This window comes from Phoxinus phoxinus (assembly GCF_949152265.1).
Source record: "Phoxinus phoxinus genome assembly, chromosome: 4".
Classification (NCBI taxonomy): Eukaryota; Metazoa; Chordata; class Actinopteri; order Cypriniformes; family Leuciscidae; genus Phoxinus; species Phoxinus phoxinus.
Window position 1 is genome coordinate 24,742,330 of NC_136879.1, and position 22,313 is coordinate 24,764,642.

At 39.3% G+C, this 22,313-nt stretch overlaps 2 protein-coding genes across 3 annotated transcripts in view; both read left to right on the forward strand.

Moving 5' to 3' along the window:
* The window catches only part of vezf1b (vascular endothelial zinc finger 1b), a 534,049-nt gene extending 525,613 nt beyond the window's left edge, over nucleotides 1-8,436 (forward strand). For both annotated transcript variants that reach the window (XR_013797380.1, XR_013797381.1), the window contains one exon: nucleotides 7,353-8,436. The gene's annotated coding sequence lies outside the window, so the exon portion shown is untranslated. The remainder of the gene's footprint in view (nucleotides 1-7,352) is intronic.
* akap1b (A kinase (PRKA) anchor protein 1b) lies at nucleotides 866-20,002 on the forward strand. The gene is made up of 11 exons (XM_079610855.1): nucleotides 866-1,119; nucleotides 5,183-6,741; nucleotides 11,210-11,343; nucleotides 11,592-11,718; nucleotides 11,803-11,930; nucleotides 12,265-12,442; nucleotides 12,519-12,669; nucleotides 16,524-16,591; nucleotides 16,671-16,744; nucleotides 16,834-16,899; nucleotides 17,326-20,002. The coding sequence occupies exons 2-11, from the start codon at nucleotides 5,208-5,210 to the stop codon at nucleotides 17,386-17,388; spliced, it is 2,523 nt and encodes an 840-aa protein (XP_079466981.1). The 5' UTR covers nucleotides 866-1,119; nucleotides 5,183-5,207; the 3' UTR covers nucleotides 17,389-20,002.
* The last annotated feature ends 2,311 nt before the right edge of the window (nucleotides 20,003-22,313 follow it).

The window sequence follows — 22,313 nt, forward strand, 5'->3', positions numbered from 1 at the left end:
TAAACTCATTAACTCCATCTGAAATTATTACAGTTCAATCTCTTATTTCTAATGGTAAAGGAGCTAACCGTTTGGTAATATTTATATTCATTCTAAATGTATGGATAAACAAAAGTATAACACAACCAAAAACATCTGTTGCATTTGACTCAAAAAATAACAGTTAAAAAACAATTTGTCAATCCAAATAAATGCAAATACCTAAGAGACAATTTGGTTGCTCAAAAACATTTGGGAGGACCCAAAACATTTTGACTTTGGAATCTTTTAATTGTGAAATCATATGTAAAGATCATTTACAGATGCATTAGGGGAACTGACAAATAACATGGGTATTTTTTTCACATGATTTTTAATATTTTTTAAATTACATTTATTTTACTGTGCAAGTTTAGCATTTCATATAAGTTTGATTTTAGTCACCTTTTATGCTTTTTTTCAGGGTTTCTTAAATAGGCTACTTCGTAGTCTCTCAATTAATGTGAGGTCATAAAAAAATGTTTCGCTATTCATTATACAATAATGTTATTTAAAAGTGGGTTTTTTTATTTTCTTTTTTTTATATAGTTTTAGATTAAACATACCACACTGTCTGACGGGTCACAAACAGATAACTGATCTTTCAAAATGTGCCAAACCTCCAATAAACTGAAGTGTAGCTACCAGCATGCAGGGGCAAAGTTCAAAGTTTAGCAGCTAACGTGGAGTAAAACATAAAACATGTGCTGCTCTTTTTACTTCACGTTTGACTTTAACTGAAAACATATTTTGAGTTACAATTACTTGAATCTATTTTGAGTCTGTCTGTCACGTTCACGTCCTACCTATGAATTATAAAAACCAAACGAATGTCCCCAGTAGCCTCGCGAAGTCCGAGACCACTGTAATCTCGCGACATTTCAATGCATTTACAGTGAGAGCGGACTTATCGCGAGATTTGATCAGCTGATGCGTCTCTGTTTTTAGAGTGTGCGTTCGGACGGTCAACACGTGGGGAGGAGAGACAAGAGACACACACATACATACACACGAAGAGGGGGGACACGTTGGGATTGTGCTGGGCCTTGAATACGTAACATTAATAATATACGGTGGCGGTGCGAGGGACGCATAAACACAGTGAGTATAAATCGCGTGTTCGGGTTTTACTTCATATGTTGATAGGTGAAGCTTATAACGTTAACGTTATAACGTATACCGCAAAGAGGGAGCCCATTTTAGCCGCCTCTCTTGATTAGTCCTGCTGTCTGGTGTGCTATGCTAATCATACAAACTGATTTTAACCATATTACATTCAATCATCTCATCTTGACATGATTTCCAGCTTCATTGGCTCGACAGTGTATGTTTGACATTGCGCCAGTGCTATCAGCTATCCAAAACGCGTTAGCTACTGCGGCTAACGTTAACTGTCGCCAAATCTGAGTTCAACCCTAATGCATGGGTTAAGTCCTGCACGTCAATTAATTTCGTCTAATTAAGCAATTATTAAACGTCATAATTATCTAGTGGACCAGGTAGCATGTTGCAAAGATCAGCTTGACCACCTTCAACTGGTATGACCAGTGAAGTTATCATGTTTTGGAATACAAATGACCTGTATTTTAAAGTTAGTAAGAAGCTGGTTGACCAGGACCAAGGTTAGATGTTCCACAAACTAAATTGACCATTTTAGGCTAGGTAGATTAGCTGGTTGCTGATTTGTTCCTGTTCCTACCAGCTAGGAACCATGATAATCTGTATTTTCCCATAGGGAGTTGTAAGTTGGATAATATATTTGTGAGGTCCAGTTCATAATGTTACTTGGAGCTGTTGTAATTTTGGTGTGGTCATTCTGCAGAATGACAGCGGAAAACACGCTCTCCTGCTTTGTTCTCTCGTCTTTTGCGCGTTAAAGTCAACTCGCACCTTCATTCAGCTGAATTATGTACCGAGCCACATGGACGAGCGGTTTCTGTGAACTCATGGATAATTCAGGGCCTCTCTGAAGGAGGACTCGGTGGAGGGTTACCCCGGTGAAATCGTTTTAAAGTCAAGATACTTGAAGCGGTCAGTACTTTAGATTGAATGGCTGCATGGGGTTGTAATTCATTCAGCGGCCTACCACGCGTACTGTAGGTCAACATCACCTCGCTAACTGGTTATACGGGTTCTCCTTTATTTAATCACCTCGGTTATGTGTGTGTTTCATTGCTGTCATAAACCGTTAAAGCTCCTGCTTTTATTTTACAAATTTCGCCCTTTAGTCCTTATAGCAGCAGCCATGGACAGTTAGCTTGACTGCTAACACACGCAGCATGCATTACAACCTCGCAGACATCTGGTTTTGCGTGTTATATTTGTCTCAGCCAAGACATGCGCTTTTAAGCGCAATTATGTCGTGTTATATTATTGACTTTCGCTGCATTGTCAGTGCGGTGAAACGCGCACCTCACTTTTGTGTCTCCTGTGTATCTGCCAGTGGCCGGTGCGCGTAACGATCACCGCACGCGCTGGAGGGTTCAGAGGTTCGCCTTTGTATTCTGAATGCAGCAGCTCTAGTAAGCCGCTTACTTGCGATCAATTGGTTCGTATGTAACGTGTTGCGCGAATAACTGGCTACGGTGCCCTCTCCGTTATCTCTACACCTCCCCAAGGTCGAACAGCCACCACCGTGCAGCACGCGCTCGGGTCTTTTTCTATGGTCCGCTCGCGCACGCGCGCAAGGCCATGATATGACAGCGAGCGTTAACTCGGCGAGCGTTTATTTAACCTCATGCTGAAGGTGAACACGGTCTTCCTGAATCAGTTTGGCATTTACTGTGCAGAAACTACAGCATGTTGCTCGATTCGTTTAACGCGGCTGCTTGAAACATGGATTCGAGACTGATAGCGCTAACAGACAGTGTAGTAGTAATATTATTGCATGCATTGTATGACCAGACAAGCCCTCCATAGCTATTACTATTACAGTTTCATTCAGCAGGGAATAGGGATGGAGAGTGGGTCATATAAGTTATTATTAATAATATCTGAAATGTAGAAATTCTTTGGTGAATTGGAAGCCGTTTATGTGGCTCTAAAAATAAGTAGGGTAGGTTACAGTTGTTTTCATGTTTTAATTAAATGTTTTTAAATTTCAGAAGATCAGTTAAATTCTATGAGTGATTTTTATTTAAGATATTGATCGCAAGATATAAGAATTGAACACAATGTATAAAATGGGTTGAACAATACAACAGAATAGGTGACAGCATTGTAAATGTAGTAGGAGCCACAGCATTACTCGAGCTAAATAAATGATCTATTTTTCTATTTATTTATCTATTTTTGTGTATTATATACAATATATATAGGCCTATTTATGTGTGTGTGTGTGTGTGTGTGTGTGTATGTATATATATATCGTTTTTTATATTTATTTATAATACTCATGCACATATATAATATTCATGCATGCACACACACATGTATACATTCATACACACACACGCATATATATATATATATATATATATATATATATATATATATATATATATATATATATATATATACACAAATTTAAGATGCTATTACCATTGCACTTAAACATTAAACATGTCTGTAATCACCAAGTCCCCTGTAATAATTAGAAATTGCAAATATTTCCCTCTGCTAAATTACTTTAAGTCCTTTAATTCATTTAAAGGAGAAAGACCATTTCATTCCCCCCCCCCCCCCCCCATGTTCAAGAATTGGCTTTGCACAAAATATATTTTGATTCTGAATGATTACTGTTTTTCAAAACATTTTTGCATATTCAGAACCAACTTTGATTTATTGCAGTGTATTTTGTTCACATGCTGTAGGCCTAGTCCTTATTCATTGACAGTCAGAGAGGCAGTTGGCAGGCTGTCTTTTGAAACTCTATCTGAAAACTGAAGAGAAACAGAAACCTCTTTATCTTTGGTTACTATGTACAGGATTGAATGGGAGGGGTTTGTATATGATGTGTTCCTCCTCTTCTTGAGACTGGGATGGAAAGGCATGCATGAATGTCCTTTTTTAACTCTGAAAGGATGCTCCTCCCATTCTAGCAGTGAGGTAGACATGGCACGTAGCTCCCAGCAGCCTCTGAGGTTGAATGTCAGCCATGTGATATTGTCCCTGAAGTTTCTGCATGGCTGCCCAGAAGTCTCCCCTCTATCACTGTAAAACAGCCTGACCAAAAGTGCTGCAAACAATGCAATATAAAATGCAGTCTTAGTTAAGATGTTTTTTTTAAGATTCCTGTTGATTACTCTCTTACATTATGATTGGATCTGTCTCTTTTGTCTTGTAAGGATGCTGTTTTTTTAATTGCATAATATACATTTATCAATATATGTATATAGTTCAATGCAAGATGTATAATGCCCATGCATCTGGCCTAACTGTGAGTTAGTTGTTTTCTAAATTTTATACAGACTTGTGAACAAGACAAAGGAATTAATGTTGACTAGGGTGCAATTTTCCAAGATGAGTATGAGTCACCCATTCTTTCACTTCTTCCCAAAGGCAATGCATCCTAAACAGAAATAAAACATTTTATTACACACCTTTCTTGATTGCTTTCTGATTGGTTTGTCTGTGGTAAAATGATAGCTACTGGTTTGCTAGAAATGCTTTGCTAGCTTAATGTCTCTCATAACTCTGCTCTCTTCTTTAAAATAAAAAGAATTATATCAATAAAATTCATGAACTCGTATCAATATTTCATGTCCAGTCGTTTAAACTGTGATCCTTAAGAACTAGCTTTGACTGTGCTAAAATATTGGTTTTGTTGTCTTTATTAGAATGTTCAATTTTGGGGGTATCTAAATACCCCTGTTTCTTTGTAAAGATAAAGATTTTTGTCCTAAATAAAGAAAATATTTATACTAGATAAGATTACCAATAGGCCAGATCCAACTTCAGTAGTGGTACTACATTTGTAGTTACTAGATTTGTAGTTATTAATAAACTGTACTTTTATTTTCAAGTAATACATTATGTAAATATTTAAGTGGTTTAAAAATGTATACATCTTAACTTTTTATAATATGATTGAATGGTTCTGTTTGGTGTGTGTCAAGTTTATGGTCTGTCCATTGTAGTGCAACATGTCAGAGCACTGTCATTTGCTGTTATGTCTTGCTTTAACTCAATTTGACAAATTTTCTCTCTCTTTTTTTATCTGCAGGTGTAGCTGCTAGGGTCTAGAGGAGATGCCACTGAGGTTCCGGTCCTTTGTTCCGTATACGCTTCCTGGAGTGCTAGCGCTCATAGGCTGGTGGTGGTACATCTCCCGCAAGAAAGAGCGAATCACCAGCCGGGACAGTGAGGAGGGGTCAGTTATGGGCTTGCGGACCTCCTCTGGCGAGGGCAGCAATGGGATGGTCGACAAGAGCTGCCCCGCAGCCAGCAGCACACACCGTAGAACCAGCCGTGACCGAGTCAAGGCCAAAGAGCACAGACCTGTTGAGCAGGAAGTTGTAGCGGAGATTCACACGCCAGTGCTAAAAGCCACTGCAGGAGAGGTTCTTGGCACCCCTCCAGTTGTCTTGGCAAGTGGACAGCTAAGTGCTCCTCAGAGCGATGCAAAATCATTGCCCCCACAAAGCCCCCCAGAGACCACCAGGCAGACGACTCCGGTGTCATCTTCAACCCCAACAAAAACAGTGGAGGAGAGCCCAAATTACAAAGAACCAGAGGCCGCCACTGACAGCAAACCTTCAAATCAGTTTCCGCCAGATCTAGCAAGTGCTGTTTCAATCAAGAAGCAGGTCGAAAACCAACCACTAATTAGGCAACGTCCCGCAGAGCTAGTCAAAGCAGAGCGACCTGAACCTGAGGGAGAGGTGGCCACTGAAACCTCGGCACCGACATGCGCTCAGAATCTGCCAGCTGACATTTCAAAAGATGAGCTGGCTTCCGTTGCGTTGTCAATGGAAAGCGAGGCTGTCTTGCTGGAGACCTGCAGCCCCAAAACACCGTTGACTCTAACTTCGTTCCCCAACTCCACCAGTACACCTCTCTCAGAAAGATCAACTGAGGCCCAGCACCATGAAAACGGAGACCTGGGCCTGCCGGTCGAGACCAGTCCAGACATACAGGAGCTCCAGCGCCTTGCGGCGGGGCTGATCTCTGAGGTCATCTCGGCAGCCACCCAGGAGGTCATGGCGGTCAGCAGCTGTGATTCCCGGTACAGCAAGGGCTCTGAAGCTGCTGACAGCAGCACGCCGGCTGTAAATGGTAAGGAAGTAGAGTTGTGTGTACCTCCTGAAAGTGAAGAGTCTCGGGCGGCACAGATAGCGGAAGAGATTGTCAATGGTTGTCTGGCACCTTCGCTCTGGAAGGTGCCAGAGAATGAGAAGGAAAAAGGCTTGTTAACTGTGCCGTCTGGGGAACAGTTAGAGTCAACGCCAGTTCTGGCCAAGCTGCAGGCGGAGGAAGCTCTGGTTGAAGACTCGGGATGTAGCACATGCCAATCCGAGGATGGCGTCAGCAGTGAGGACCTCCATAGCACGGGAATGTCCTCGACAGTTTCTGAAAGCAAGGAGGACCTCATTCAAATTTCAGGGACTTGTAGGGCCTCAGAGGGTCATGGAGATGGACTGCAGGAGAGTCTTGTTATAATTGCTCCTCAGGAGTCCCCGCTTACTGCAGAAAATGTTGCTACGGTTTGCGAAGCAGCACGGTTGAATGGAACAGGCCTCAGGAATGGCGCCGCTAGCGAGGTAGAAGCTGACCAATCAGGAGGTGAGTTAAAGTTCTTAAGAATTTAAAAGAATGAAAATTCTGTCTTTTACTCACCCGTCTCAAGTCAATCCGAACCTTTTTCTCTTTCCTGTGTGGGAGCCAAATAATACAGTGGCTCCCCTACCCGATTCCATCGTAGGTGCGTCGGGTGATAATACACACTTCTCAAGTTTGCATAATCACAACATTATTTAAATAACCAACGTTAGGTCAATCAATATTCCTCAGGCTTTTTTCTGTGGAACACAATATATTTGGAAAAATGTATTTGTCTATTTAATTAAAGTCAGTGGGGTCCATTGTTGTTTTTACCTCATTGACTTGTATAGAATTATAATTCTATGAATAAAACAGTTGAAACATTCTTCAAAATCAAACAGGTTGGAAATAATATGAGGGAGACTAAAATATGACAATTTTTATTTTCGGGTGAACTGTCCCTTTAGTCAAACTGAAATTAAATTCACAATAATTTCAGTGGTCTCAAAGCATTTCTCACTATTGCACGCTTCATATGAACTCTATCTTGGGAGATTGTTTGATTGTGCTTTACTTAAAGTCGGCATGAAATCAAAATTGACCCTATTTACTTTGTTAGCGGATATTACTAGAGGTCGACCGATAGTGGATTTTACCGATAACGATAGCTAGGTTGGGCCATACTTGCCGATAACCGATTAATGAACCGATAGTTTTTAAAATTGATACTGGATAAAAACAAACATAATACTCCAAGTAAAACAGTGCTGAACTTTATTATAAAAATAAATAAAAAACTGTATTGAACCATGAAAACATGCTAAATGAAATAAATATATAAATGTGAATAAATATTTAAGTCAATAAAAGACATTAATTCAAACTGAAACAAAAAGTAATACTCTAAATAACAAATAAAACCAGTTACATTCAAAATGTAACTATTTAACTGTTCTTTTCAAGCCAACTTAATTAATAAAAAAGTAACAAAATTTGTATTAAAATGTGAAGATAAAAAAAAAAACGAAATCGAATGCTTTTCTGATTCGTAATGTTTCTGTCGGCTGTATGAACATATCAGTTTGCTTACGTCTCTAGCTTTAAATATGCAACTTCTCTGCATATTTAATGCATAAAAGTGACCAGCTGGATATGAACTAATGCAAATATAGAGGTAACAATTGTGACATTAAACATTCGGGTCGGACTTACGTTTATGTTTGTCAGTGTTTTAACCGCTTGAGGTACTACTAATGTTAGCGTCCTCTCAGCCTCGAAGGCAAACAAATACTGTTGTGCTGTTCTTTCTCTACTAATGCAGCATTTAGTCAACAAATTAATCACTTTATAATATGACAAAATGTACTGTATACATACATTTGAGCTGTCGGTGCTTTAAACGCGCGTCTGATGTCAGCGCTCTCCACGCAGCATGTGCTCTCAGTGCAGCACGCAGAATCACGTGTCGAAATAAACAACACGAGGCACAAGTTTTTATTACACCTCTAGAGGCCGCTCTTGTACTGCATCATGCCAGCAGACCCTTCTCAGCTCTTACACTGTGTAATGAATGACAGCGCGCGCTTCTCAGCCGCTCCAGCAATGGACGCAACCAGGAAAAACTATCGGTATATATTTTTTGCCGATAACGATAGTTCCACCAGTCAACAATCGGTGCCGATTAATCGGCAAAACCGATGAATCGGTCGACCTCTAGATATTACTCGTCTTGTGGTAAACAATTAATCCGTGCAAGTTAATACACGGAAAACAATTGTTTGGCGAAGTTATCTTTAATCAAAGTCTAAAAAAGTTACTTCCGGGTCTGGAATGGCATTCTTTTCTGATGACGTAGGCTTGACGGCTTGGGTTGGTTAAACGCTTAACCACTCCCCTCAAACCGTTACTCTGCTATGGGCGAGAGATGGAGAGGAGGAGCGCTGAAGTAAAACCCTGCCCTCTGTTCAATATTCCCTTTCACTCGGAAATGCGTCACAACACTTGAGAAAAGTCGTTTGCAACTTCCGGTTCACGCGGACTTTAATAGTTTGGGATGTGATGCTCTTATCGTGGATTAATGCAAAGCGATCTGTGTTTGCTTTTCCCCATGGCTCATGTTGTGTAGTGTCAAACGTTTTTGCTGGTGCAAATCTAACTTTCCTAATGGTTTTCCTAATCTAAATCTAAAGGTTTTGAATTGATCAAAAGGAAGGCACAAAGGATTGGAATAATTTACTGACGTGCTCACGGTTTTCAATTGGCTTTGTTTTTGTTTAAATCCAACCAGCATCAATCCTCCTATTGACATTTGGCCAGATGTAGTAGTGCAAAAAAGCCTGAGTCAAGGGTACCTCTCAAACTGTGAATAGACTCTCTGGAAACCTCAGATGCTCAAATTCCCAAACAGTGTATGTTACATGAACACAACCGCATGTGCACAGCTGTTTTTACCACTCCCTACTACAGCAACTTCCTTACATGGATATCAGCGGTGTCTTGCTTTTTTAACTTCAGAGCAGGTGTTAGAAATGGCCAGTAGTTGTTCTGTTATTAGTTTTTCATCGGATGTTTTTACCAGAGCGTGGCTATACAGCAAACTGACCATTTTGCAATGTTTGTATTTTATTGCAGAGTGAGTATTTTTCTGTTGATTTGATGACAGGAATCACTTGTGTGGGGTGTGTGAGTGATTTGGCTGAACCGTTGTGAGGTGTTGTTGCCACACCAGCTGCTTCTGGTGATCCTTCTCCTGCCATATTGTGACCTGAGATTGGTGTGGAGAGGGGCAACACCTAGTGTCTCAGCCCGTCCTCTTGAATGGACGAAAATGTAACAGACCCTGCTTCTTTCCCATTAGGTAAAGCAGAGTAAATGGGCAATTGTTGACGCTGTCAACTACAAGTTGTAGGAAAAGTGTCAAGCTTTCTGCTTTAATAGTATCAATCAAGAACGGTAACGGCATGGTTTTCGTCCTGAGGGAAGAGGCTGGTTGTTTTGTTTGTTAATGGTCCTTGTCATCTGTTGTGTTTGTTATTGTTACCCCATGGTTACTTAGCAAACAGTGATGACCTGTCTAAGCAGGCATTTGCGTTCAGTCTGTTAAAGAATGGTCTGTTTAGACCCCCTGAAAGTCATTGATTTGGTTTGCAGTAATGTTGTCGGGAGAATGTGTGGAATGGATGCCAGATTTTTCAAACTATGCTAACAATCGGTTTTATTATAATTCCAAGATGTTCTGGATAGTTGCAGGTGAATGATTTCTTTAAGATGGAAGTTTTTTTTAATTGTATGCATTTATTTAAATATTAATTTTCTACATGTTAACTTTTATATACACATGCAACTCTATATGTAATATGTCTATGATATGCAGACCACCCCAGGATTAGTTCTAGGTAATATTGATTGGTTTATTCAGTTGGCAGAACTTTTTATTTATTTAAATGTATTTTATTAATTATGTCTTACCTTTTTATGTATGTCTTTATATATATATATATATATATATATGTGTGTGTGTGTGTATATATAATATTTTTTACCTTTATTTATTTTAACCAATGTGAATCTTAAGGTTTTACTATGTTTTTTTGAAAATAGTAAATAGGGCTGAACGATACATCGAATTTTCATCGTCATCGCGATATGAACTCCCGCGATGAACACATCGCAACAGACAGCCTGACACGATGAATAATGCCTGGTTCAGATTAGCACTAATTTACACGTTTTTGACTCCTAAAATCTTGTCGTGGACAAGAAACATGTCAGACTACACGTTGCTTTCCGACCAGTCATCGCGTGCCGTCACACACGCACATTCACTCGCAAACAGTCACTCGCACGCACAGACACACAAACACACACACTCACTGTCCCTCGCTCACTCGCTCACTCACGCACGCACGCACGCACACACACGCTCACACTTTCACTGGCGCACACACACACTCACTGTTGCACTCACTCACGTCTCGCCTCGCTCACATATTCAACCCGTCGTGGAGGACCGTTAAAGAATTAAACATGCTATAGTCTTTCTGTCGTGAGGCATCGCAGACGCGACGTAGGTTGTCGCCCACTATGACACACTATACGATGACACGATCGAATCTTGCGTCCCGACGCCCGTTGTTATTACGAATCTCCACGACACCCATACGCCAAACAGATCGTGCCAAAATCGTGTATTCTGAACCAGGCAGGTAATAAACCTTTGACCTATCACGCAAAAAACCTATTAAAGCACTAAGACATGGGAACAGTATAGTTAACAATCACATTTATCGCAAGTCATATCGTCATCGCAATATTAAACAATATTATCGCACATCGCAGCTTTTTCTCATATCGTGCAGCCCTAATAGTAAATTGACTTAAACTTTTAAATTTTTCAAACATTTGCTGAAATCAATGAAATTATTCTGTATGTTTATACTTTGACACATCTGACTGACTTTTTTTTCTTTCTTTCTTTTTTTCATAACAGGTTCAGATGTGAATAGCATGGATTCAGTGGACAGCTGTTCCACCTTGGGGATGGGAGACGGCCAGCCGACTGGCAGCCAGACCTGTCAATCACAGAGCTCAGAGCTTATTGTGTGGGAGATTGAGGTGCCAAAGGTGTGTTTCCTTTAAATTCTGATTCACATTATTCTACTTCCATCAATCAAAAGTTTTTTTAGAATGAAGAAAAACTCATTGCATGTTGTCTTACAGCCCTTTATCTAAATATCAAAGCACAGAGCAACTTTTGTCAACACCACGGCCTGAATGTGTAGCACACGTTAATTAAAGCTAACTAGTTGATCATTATGTATAAATTCATTAAAACCTGTCTTGATATCTGTGGTTCTCCTCTGATTTTGTAGCATCTAGTGGGACGGCTAATCGGCAAACAAGGGAGATATGTGAGCTTCCTGAAGCAGAGCTCTGGTGCTAAGATCTACATTTCAACCCTGCCTTACACTCAAGAGTTTCAGATCTGCCATATAGAGGGTAAGTCAGTGTCTCCGAAGGGCCATATTTTTCCAGTTCAGCCATAGCCTCTTTGAATTGTTTTTGTTCTGGTTTGCTTCTTAGGAAGCCAGCAGCAGGTAGATAAGGCGCTGGCCTTGATTGGGAAGAAGTTTAAAGACTTGGACCTGACCAACTTGTACGCCCCACCGCCCCCACCACTAACGCTGCCCTCTCTGCCCATGACTTCCTGGGTAAGATTGGCTCCCCCCCCCCCCCCCCCCCCCTACTCCTACAGACTACATAGGCAGCTACCTTTTAAGGCAGCATTCTGACTGTCATGCAGCACTCTAACACTTTCTGTGTAACCACTTTCTGTGTTGTACATAGGATTTTTTTTGTTGATGCGTAAATTATCACATTACATTCAATAGGACAGATCCTGTAAGACTGGATTTATGGTTCTGTTGGCAGTCTGGTCATGTTACTTGAATAAAATCGAACTGCAACCAAACATCAAAAAAACATCAGATAATTCCTGGATTTTGACATACTAACATAGTGCTTCAATGGATCTGCCTGGTACAGCTTCTGTTGCCCAGTGGGGTGACAGTGGAGGTGATCGTGGTGAACATTGTATCAGCCGGTCACCTGTTTGTCCAGCAACACACTCACCCTACGTACCACGCACTGCGCAGTCTGGACCAGCAGATGTTTCTGTGCTATTCACAGCCCGGCACTCCCCCATTGCCATCACCTGTTGAAGGTAAAAGGCTCCTCCTTCTCTCTTTTCACATTCCTCATTCTGCAGAGAATTACTCATTTTCTTATCTCTTTTCCAGTTGGAGTGATTTGTGCGGCACCAGCTGTCGATGGAGCCTGGTGGCGAGCGCAGGTCATCTCCTTCTACAAAGATTCAACCGAAGTGGAAATCCGATATGTTGATTATGGAGGCTACGACAGAGTCAAAATTGACACCCTTCGACAGATCAGGTTTAATTCTACCCCCCCCTCTCTTTCTTTTCACCTCTCCCTCTTATCAATGTACTATAAAGTTCTTAAATAGGGCTGTCAATTTAATTGCACCCTTTTGTGTGATTTAATCGCACGCTTATCATTAAATTAAGTACACACAACTTATACATACACCATTTCGTCATCATTTGCTATAGCCAGCGAAGTAAACTATTAGATTGAAGGGTGATTCTCACAAAACTGTATTTTCTGCAAGCTTTTTTCAAGGTAAATTTAGGTGTCTTTCCAAAAAAGTACACCAAATGATATAAGGAATCCATATCATTCATAAATGTATGCACGCCAAAGCGTTTACATAAGAAAATGTAATTTTTTTTTTTTCCAGAATTCAACAGTGCGACAGCAAAGAGCGTTTACATTTTAGACAAGTCAAGTTGCAACAAGTTACAATACTGAACAGGACTACAAAAAAAGCCCTAAACCCACCACCTTGACCTGACTGCACATACCTACTACAGTACACGGATCTATTCAGAATGACTAAACTCAAGATAAATCAAAACATTATCCTGAATGTGTGTGGAAACAATGCACTGAATATAGTGAAATATGTCAGTGCATAAATAGCCTACAATGTGCGATCAGTGCATCGGAGAGTGCACATACATTATTTGTTTGCGCATCAAAATAACGGACGCACGTGTGCTTACTGTACGACTCCTGTCCGTCTTTACCTTGTTGCAATCCTCATCCATCAAAACTTCACTAGGAAGACACTGGTTTGCTTTTTCCAGCCGAGGAACGTAGTTTGCATGTCTTCTGGCCATACAGCAGTGGGATGTTTTGACGTTAAGTCTGTATTTCACACCGCATGATGCGTGAGGGAAACAAACACTGGAATGAATAATTCACTTAAAATGCAATGTGAGTCTCTATTCTCTGTGCCATCTCTGATGTAATCAGCCTGGCCTTCTTTACATTAGCACTGTTTTGGACTGATTGTTTGAAAGAATTTGCTTACTGGATCATTCGACTGAAATCTTATTCTGGAGATTAGCGGTTTAAAATGATAAACTTTTTGCAAACAGAGAATCAGGTTAAAGGGTTAGAAAAATAGAAATTTCCGCCTATCGGGGTTACAGGCATAGATAAATATACAAAGAGACCACATGGATGTTTCAATGGCCCACCATTAGGGCTGTCACTTAACGTTCGAAAATCGATTGCACAATCGATCGTACCAACCAACACAAGTTTCGAAAACAAAAATAGGGAATCGATTTTAATGTCTTTCTCTCAGAGCTCGTCACGATATGCCCGCAGCAAACGCATGTCACACAGCAATTACAGGCTCTGACAAACACGCATAACAGGAAATTATACTTCTGCATAATGTCTCTTTTTACAACAAAAATGTGAATTCTGTTGGTATTCACGGTCTCATGCATACAGATACAGATTCGGGCTACAATCGCCTACGTAGGTGAAATTTGTTTGACATTTCTAATCGTAAACGCAGCCATGTTGAAGCCTGCAGTAATGTTTTTCATTGATGTTATGGCATTCCACTCTGGTTATTGTTTTTCGAGAATGTTGCACTCCTGTTTGTCATTGTGCACGAAACTTCACGCCAATAAATCATCTGAAATATTGCTGACTTGTGCGCGTCTCAAGCGCCCTCTTTACGTTCGTCCTAATGCCTGTTAGTTGTCCGTGGATTTGCCTATATTTGGCGTTGAAAATGGAAAAGTCTTTAGACATGGAAAATCGATTTTACAATCTATTCAATGAACACTTATGTCTCAAAATCGAACAGGATTTTTTTCAGAAAAGTGACAGCCCTACCCACCATACGTGAGCCGTCTGCCATATTGGAACTGTCAAAGCCATTCCGTAAACATTCTAGAGCAAGTTGACTGTGCGTCTGCAACTGTAGTTAGACGCATGTATGGAAATCTAAATCTGCAATAGACTTCATCAGAAGATTATGCTAAACTAACACAATATAAGGCAAAAGCGTCAGCTAACACGACATTAAAAAGTTACCATAGTTTAAAAACCTGTATGAAAACACAAACCAACACTCGCCTATAAAAGGTTATACCAATTCTTCAGGAATTTAAATCTGTTTTTTACAACCAGAAGCGGAGCAATGTTGATTGATTCTTATTGTGAGTGACAACGTACTGAGCGTTGCAAGATGGCAGGCGCGCAGACATGTCTGTGGGGGTCGAATGTGGGATCTACGTATACACATCTATGGTTACAGGTGTTTGCGCCATTGTAGATGCTCAGCATAATAATCTCCTGAACTTTGAAGATCATCTAACTGCGTGACATAAATTACATTAATGATGCAATTACACATGCTTCAGTAATTTTTTTGCGTTAAATTATTTTTAAGTGTTAAGGATTTTAAATGAATCGCATGTTACCGCATTACCGTTGATAGCCCTATTTTTAAAGTAAACAGCTGTATCATGCATTGTCCACAACACAAAATGTTATACAGAAATAATAATTACATACAAGAACACTACCGTTTAGTTGTGCTACTTTTTTTTATGTTTTGAAATGTCTCAAGGCTGCATTTATTTGATCAAAAATACAGTAAAACAGTAATATTTTAAAATATAACAATTAAAATGACTCATTTGAATACATTTATTTATTCCTGTGATGGTAAAGCTGAATTTTCAGCATCATTACTCCAATCTTCAGTGTCACATGATGCTTCAGAAAGCATTCTAACACCATGTCCTAACCAGACGCGATGCGATAAGCTCCAGTGACAAATAATTTGTCTGTCCACACTAGACGCTATGTGACTGCGAGATGCGTACAAATCAGTCAAAACCCACAGCTAATCAGAACAGCGTGTGGGTGGGCTCTCGCGGCAAGTGCACAGCACCAGAGAGTAATCTTGACGGCAATCGCAAGAAAATGGATAAGTAGGCTACATAATCAAATTCACAAATATTACACCATTTAAACAGTATTTAAATACATAGGCTACTGAGTTACTAAAACCCATCTTTGTCAAATAATACATTTGTTTCTTTACAGTTTGAACGTTCTTGTTTCCATTTGTTTCATTTCAAGATCTGAGGTGAATTATCCATTGTTGCTTTTACAGCTACAAAGCTGGAGCACTAAATGATATTCAAAGTCACATTACACGCTTCTAACATTAAATAAAGCACATAAACAGTACCTGAGATTATCATTGCCACAATTAGTGTTTGTTGTCCCAGCCACGACGTCGCAGAAAAATAGAAACAGTTTCTAAAATAGAATCGTCGTTGCGTGTCGCTGTCGCGGCTGGTTAGGACAGAAACTCTTGATTAGCATGGAAAAGATTCCTTTTATCAGGTGTCGCGTCCCCTGTAGTTGGGACACGGTGTAATATGCTGATTTGGAATCGTCGTATGTTGAAAACGGTTGTCCTGCTTAATATTTTTGTGGAAACAAAAATCTGATTAATATAAAGTTCAAAAGAACATAATTTATTTGAAATAGGACATTTTTGTAATATTTATAAATGTATTTACTGTCACTTGATCAATTTAATGCATCCTTGCTGAATTAAAGTTATTTTTATTTTTTACTTGCTAACTTTTGAATGGTAGTGTATTTAGTATTTTAATATAGTACTAAATATATATACATTTTTCATGAATGTTTAGGCATAAGGTAAAATAATTTGCATGATTTCTATGCAGTCATGATGGCAATAGATGATATGATTGGTTGAAATTAAACTTATGAGTCATGATCAACCTCCCACCTTAAGATGCTATTCCCATCTTTTCAGCATTTTGTTGTTTTTAATCAGTCATCTTCTGTGGACCAACCTAACTTTCTCTTTTCAGATCGGACTTTGTGACATTACCGTTCCAAGGAACAGAAGTGTTATTAGACAATATTGCCCCACTTCCAGGTATGCCTTGTTCTTTTATCATATCTTAGCAGTTGAATTTTTCATCTCTGGATCTCACTGTTGCTCACGTCTTCATTAGGAGAGGATCGGTTCTCAGCAGAGGCCAATTCTGCGCTGGAGGAGATGACAAGAGGGGTTCCATTGCTGGCACAAGTGAGTCTTTAAATCATTCATTAATGGATGACATTTGTGTTGATGCTGTTTACAACCAACAGATAATTTAATGGGCAATTTTCTTATAGGTCACCAACTACGACAATAATACAGGACTTCCTTTAGTACACATGTGGAACATGGTGGGAGAGGAGGTAAAATTACCATAATATATATATTTTTTATTTAATAAAATTTGTATTAATGGGAAAGGAGGTACAATTATATACATTTGTTTTCTGATTGTTGTTTTTTTATTTATTAAAGCCTTTAATTTATTTTTATTTTTTTACTGTAAAATATATAATTTTGACATTTACTCATCTTGTTTCAAACCTGTATGTCTTCATTTCTTTTTCCCAACTCAAAAGGTTTTTGAGCAGAATGTCACCCTTTTAATAGTTAAACTATAGATTTGACATGGCATAAGTGCAAAAAAAAATTTATATTGAGAAACTGTCTCAGTTCTGTTTTTCATGTACAATCTCACTCATTTTAAAGGGGTGTCTCTCATGCTTTGTATTTGTCTTTGATAATAAGTACATGAATAACTTGATGATACTTGGTTCCTTTTTTTGTAGCTGGTCCTGCTCAACCGCACTTTGGCAGAGCGAGGTTATGGCACCTGGGTGGACAGTTTCTGATCCTCCAGAGATCCCTCGCTCTCCTCTCCTCACTCACCTCGTGGCCCACCTGCCCCTTAATTTACATCACTCATCATGAATATCAGCAGGTTCTGTCCTCCTCACCCACCGTGTCCACCACCACCTCCTACATGAAGTGCGCATCACTGGCTCTGGGAGTTTCTTTTTTTGGTTTGCTGTCCCCTCCATCCTGCCTTTTTCTATTTTCATTTTTTCCTTTCTATCCCCTTGCGTAAGAAATCAATGTACTGTATGAAAGAGAGAAAAAAACGAAGAGAGAGCTAAGCATCAATGACTGAACCACCAACAAGGACTGAAGTTTTCTTGACTTTGTGCTCCTGTAAATTTAAATATTGTAACTAAATAAAGGTTAATCATGTTTTCCGTCCGATCAGACTCCTTCCAGCACAAAAAACAGACTTGGGATTATCATGCCGTGGATGAAAAATCTGTAGTGATAAAGTACATTTGTGACGATAACTATGGTGCAGTTAAGAGTGTTGTTGCTGCTGATGTAATCCTGAGACTTGAGACATCATGTTTGCATTTACGTTATCACGGCTTTGTCCCAGTTTCACTTTCCAGCCAGGTGGTTCTCCGTGCAGTTCAACAAGGAATAAACGACGACAGCTCCATGTCCTCCATCTCTGTGTCTGTCTGTACAACAGTGTGGCCTTAAGAGGGTAATACTCAGCCAATTTCATGACCTCCCTCTTCCCCACACTCTGGATCTGTAGGAATCCAACTGCCTTCGGCGTCAATAGGCCTGACACTAAGCATCACTTCATTTACTTCACTGATTACAGAGTCTGTTAATCCAGGAGACGTCTGTGCCCTCCTGACCTTTGGGCCTTTTTTAGGAAAGACTACACTGAGTCTTCAGCCCTAGAGGGACACTAGAGCTTGAATGGTGCTGCAATAGATGGCAAAAGGGCCTGTACGGCTAATTCTTATCTGTGGAGACACTAAAAGAATGACTACACAAACCAGAACACTACTGCGTGATGAGGACAGCAGGGCACTTCCCTTCTGGGTGGATGAATTGCATTCAATTGGTCAGTGTTTTTTTGTATGCATGTAATTCTGCTCCAAAGCACGTCGAGTCACATGTCGTATTATCAGTGTGATGGGCTGCTTGCTTTCGTCTCACTCAAGATCAGTCTCTCAATAACGTCATGTCAAGTAGACCCATTGCCATTAATGTCTCTTTGCATTCTGTACATAACATGTTACACGGTGTCCAATCCCAGCAACCCACCCAATTGGCTCCTAGGAGAAGCTGTCGATACACCTACCTGGCTTGGAGTAAAGCTTTAAGCCTTATCCATTGTTCTTTTTTATGTTGGTTTTACATGGGATTAAATTAGGTTTGCTTTATTACTATGATTTGTTAAAGTATAACGACGCAGAGATTAATATTCCCTTTTTTGTATTTTGTCATTGATCATGCTCTTTCAGTCGTTGAATGGCTTTTTGGCCAAGGCTCGCCCCCTTTTCTGCTGCTGAATTATTGCTAATCTAATGTTGTTGGACTTCAGAATGTCTATGGGTGTCCTTGAATGAAACATTTCCAGGCTTTTAGCTTGGTTATGGTTTGTTTGATTCGTTTTGATTGGTAGCACTGCAGTTGTTAGTTTCGTATGCCCTTGATACATTTTCCAGTGTCAGAAATAATAAATAAAAATGTATTTGGCTTCTCTAGAAAAATCTGGACAAAAACTGAAATAGTTTTTTTTACACTTCTATTTTAAAAATTATAATAAACCCTGCCCACTTTAATTTAGCGGTAGTGAGCGCTAAGTAAATGTAAACTGACAGCATCGGAAAGTAACGTCGATTAAATGAAAGCAGGTTTAGACGTTTGTGAGGGCATTTGCACGGTTTTCCACTATGCTGCGAGGTTATTCTGCAATATTTCCCTCACAATCTCGTTTCTGTACTCTCTTACGTTCATCTCAGGTATGAGCTTTTCATTTATTACCATTCTGTGTTCGAGGAGAGTTATTAGTCCAATTATTTCAAAGTACTTTACCTGTGTGAACGTGCGCTGTCCATTAGGGAAATGCCTGCACTACAGGTGACTGAATAAGGAACCACACCGACCTCAGAGCCGAAACGTTTCATTGGTCTGTCTTTAGGTCTGTGTTTGTTTTACGGTTTATGTATTGATCAAGTACAGTTAACCTCTGCATACGCTCATATCTTTACTGACATGGCTTCCTACCACCAGTTTAAATGTGTACACCTGTATGTTCATACCCGCTCTCGTGTAATGAAAAATCATGCTACTTTAGACTTCTCCAGGTGTGTGTGTGTAAATATAAGATGTTTCACTGTAAAAACACTTGGAGCGAGTGTGGTAAGCAAAAGGGAACGGTTTTTTTTTTCTGTCTCATCCCCACCTTCCAAAATCTGCTCAAATCTGTTGGTAGGAATGGTTTGCAATGTTTGCTTAGCTAGATAATTAATCATTTGATTATTTAAATGAGTGTAAGAAATTCTGCATAGACATGTACAGGTCAGTTTTTGCCAGACTCACTACAATGTTTGATTCTTTGGTTGTACAGATCTATTGGAAAAAGAAAATAAAGTTATTAAAAATATTTCCTATATTACATGTTGTATTTTAGTAATGAAATCAGTGTGACTTGGCTTGTAATATACTGTACCAAACAAACCAAATGTTTAAAGTCAGTCAGCATAATGATTTCTGAAGGGTCATGTGACTGAAGACTGGAGTAATGATGCTGAAAATTCAGTTTGCCAGCACAGGAACTTCATTAGTAGTCCGTCGTTCTTTTTCTTAACCTGTAGAGGGAGTTAAATACCATGTTATGATCATGCTTCTCTCCAAGGCTGAGTTTGTGTATTTCAGCTGTAATCCCAACAATGACATTTCCAAGAACAAGGGTATTCTCTGAGTGCCAGTGTAAACACTTCTAAATGAGACCTCTTTTATCCATCCTTCAGCAGCATTAGTTGACGAATCATCTCTACCATTTGCTACACTGCTAAAGTGTAGAGAGTCCTTTAGTTAACAACTCATGACTTTAAGAGAGGGAGGTCTTTTTTTCCCTTTTTTAAACGAGTTTGTACTGCAAGCCACCTTTACACGTTACTGCATCTGAGAGGGACAATAAGTGACACTTGTACCTGAGCTTTGTTCAGATTTTTTTTTCTTATCATGTATAAAATGCCTCTGGCAAATCCTAGATTTTTTTAGAGTTTTTTCAAATGAATGTTTACAAGTCTGTTCACTATAAGGGTTAGCCATTAGAATGACTTTAATTGTATGTGTATGATATTTTGAGAGGCTTCAGGTTAGCACTGTTGTGTACTACAAAATCAAATTCTTGTTGCTGTTGATTTCATTTATTGGTTAATTTATGAGTTTAAATATTTGGTTATAAAGTGACATGACAGTATCCATCAGCAGCATTATATGGTGAATGTTGTATGATCTGTAGCTGACACCACATCTCAGGTTTTGGCAAATCATAACTCTTCCTGCAAGTCCAAAAAAAACCCCCCAAAAAACAGTGGAAATAGAAACTTGTGCCTCATCAGCAGCCAACTGGCTTGTTTGGGGTTTAAACTCTAGAAGTCGCAGAGTAGCCTTTACTTATTACTTATTTATTTTACTTATTATGGCTGTTTTGCCATTTAAAGGCATCATAAAATTGGCAGATGATGCCTCAATAATTAACTAATGAGAAACAAGGTAATGAATCTGGCAATAAGGTGCCAAAATGGCAACGTTGGTGTAACTAATGGACTGACATTAGAAAACTTTCTCCAGTTTTCTCTTTCTGTACATTTCAGTCAGACTTTGGATCTTTTCATGTTTTGTGATTTTGAAATGGACATTCAATGATTCAAAGTCAAGATAGAAATCATATATGATCAGTTCTGACATCAACCCGATTTAAATTTTCAACCACAATACAACGTTGGAGATTAACGTCAATCTGACGTTGGATTCTGACATCAACCTGATTTTAATTTTCAACGTTGGGTTTGGTCTTCTAAATGCGAATTTTGGACCACACTAGATAACAGTAAGGCTAACATATTCATACTAAGAGCCAAAAAACTTTAAATAGGACACTTTTTGAGGGAACAGCCATTTGGGTGTCCGAAACCATTGTGGACGTTGAGTAAACTTATTGTAAACTTCAAATTTGATATTGATATGAGGGTAGGCAGGCATAGGTACTGTAAATAATACATACAACAATGGAACAATAATAAAACAATTCATTGACTTTTACTTTTGATACTTAAGTACTTTTAAAAACGAGTACTTCTGTGCTTTTACTTAAGTCAAATAGTTTTTTACAACTTTTACTTGTAACGGAGTAAAATTTGACCAGTAGTATCTGTACTTTCACTCAAGTAAGAAAGTTGTGTTCTTTGTCCACCTCTGATGATTATAGTCAGTGTGTTGATTCATGTCCCGGGGTCAAACAAGATTCCACATCATCCCAATATAAACCACCATACTGAACCTCAGGCAAGAAGTACAATAATCACAACAATAAACGAACTCATTGGAAGGAACTCATCATAACTGATACACAAGTCCAGTTTAAGATAGTGCCTGTGTTGTGGTAGTTTCTGCCTGATAATTATCTAGTTCAACTCCACTTCAAACCTGGAGCCCGTACCATGATGGGAGCTGAACAAACTCTGGGTTACAGGATTAGATTAGAGTTGACAACAGCAAACCAATCCAATCAGTCTCTGTTGGTACCATGATGCTGTTCATCAACTTTCTGTCAACCCAGACTTTGATCCTGAGTTTAGGTGTGACATCAGTGGAGCTGCGATTCACTTCTCTCTTCTGCAGAATATTATGAGATTGAAAAATATTACGAATTGAAACAAATTTACACTGCAAGAAAAAAAGAGCTTTGACAAAATCT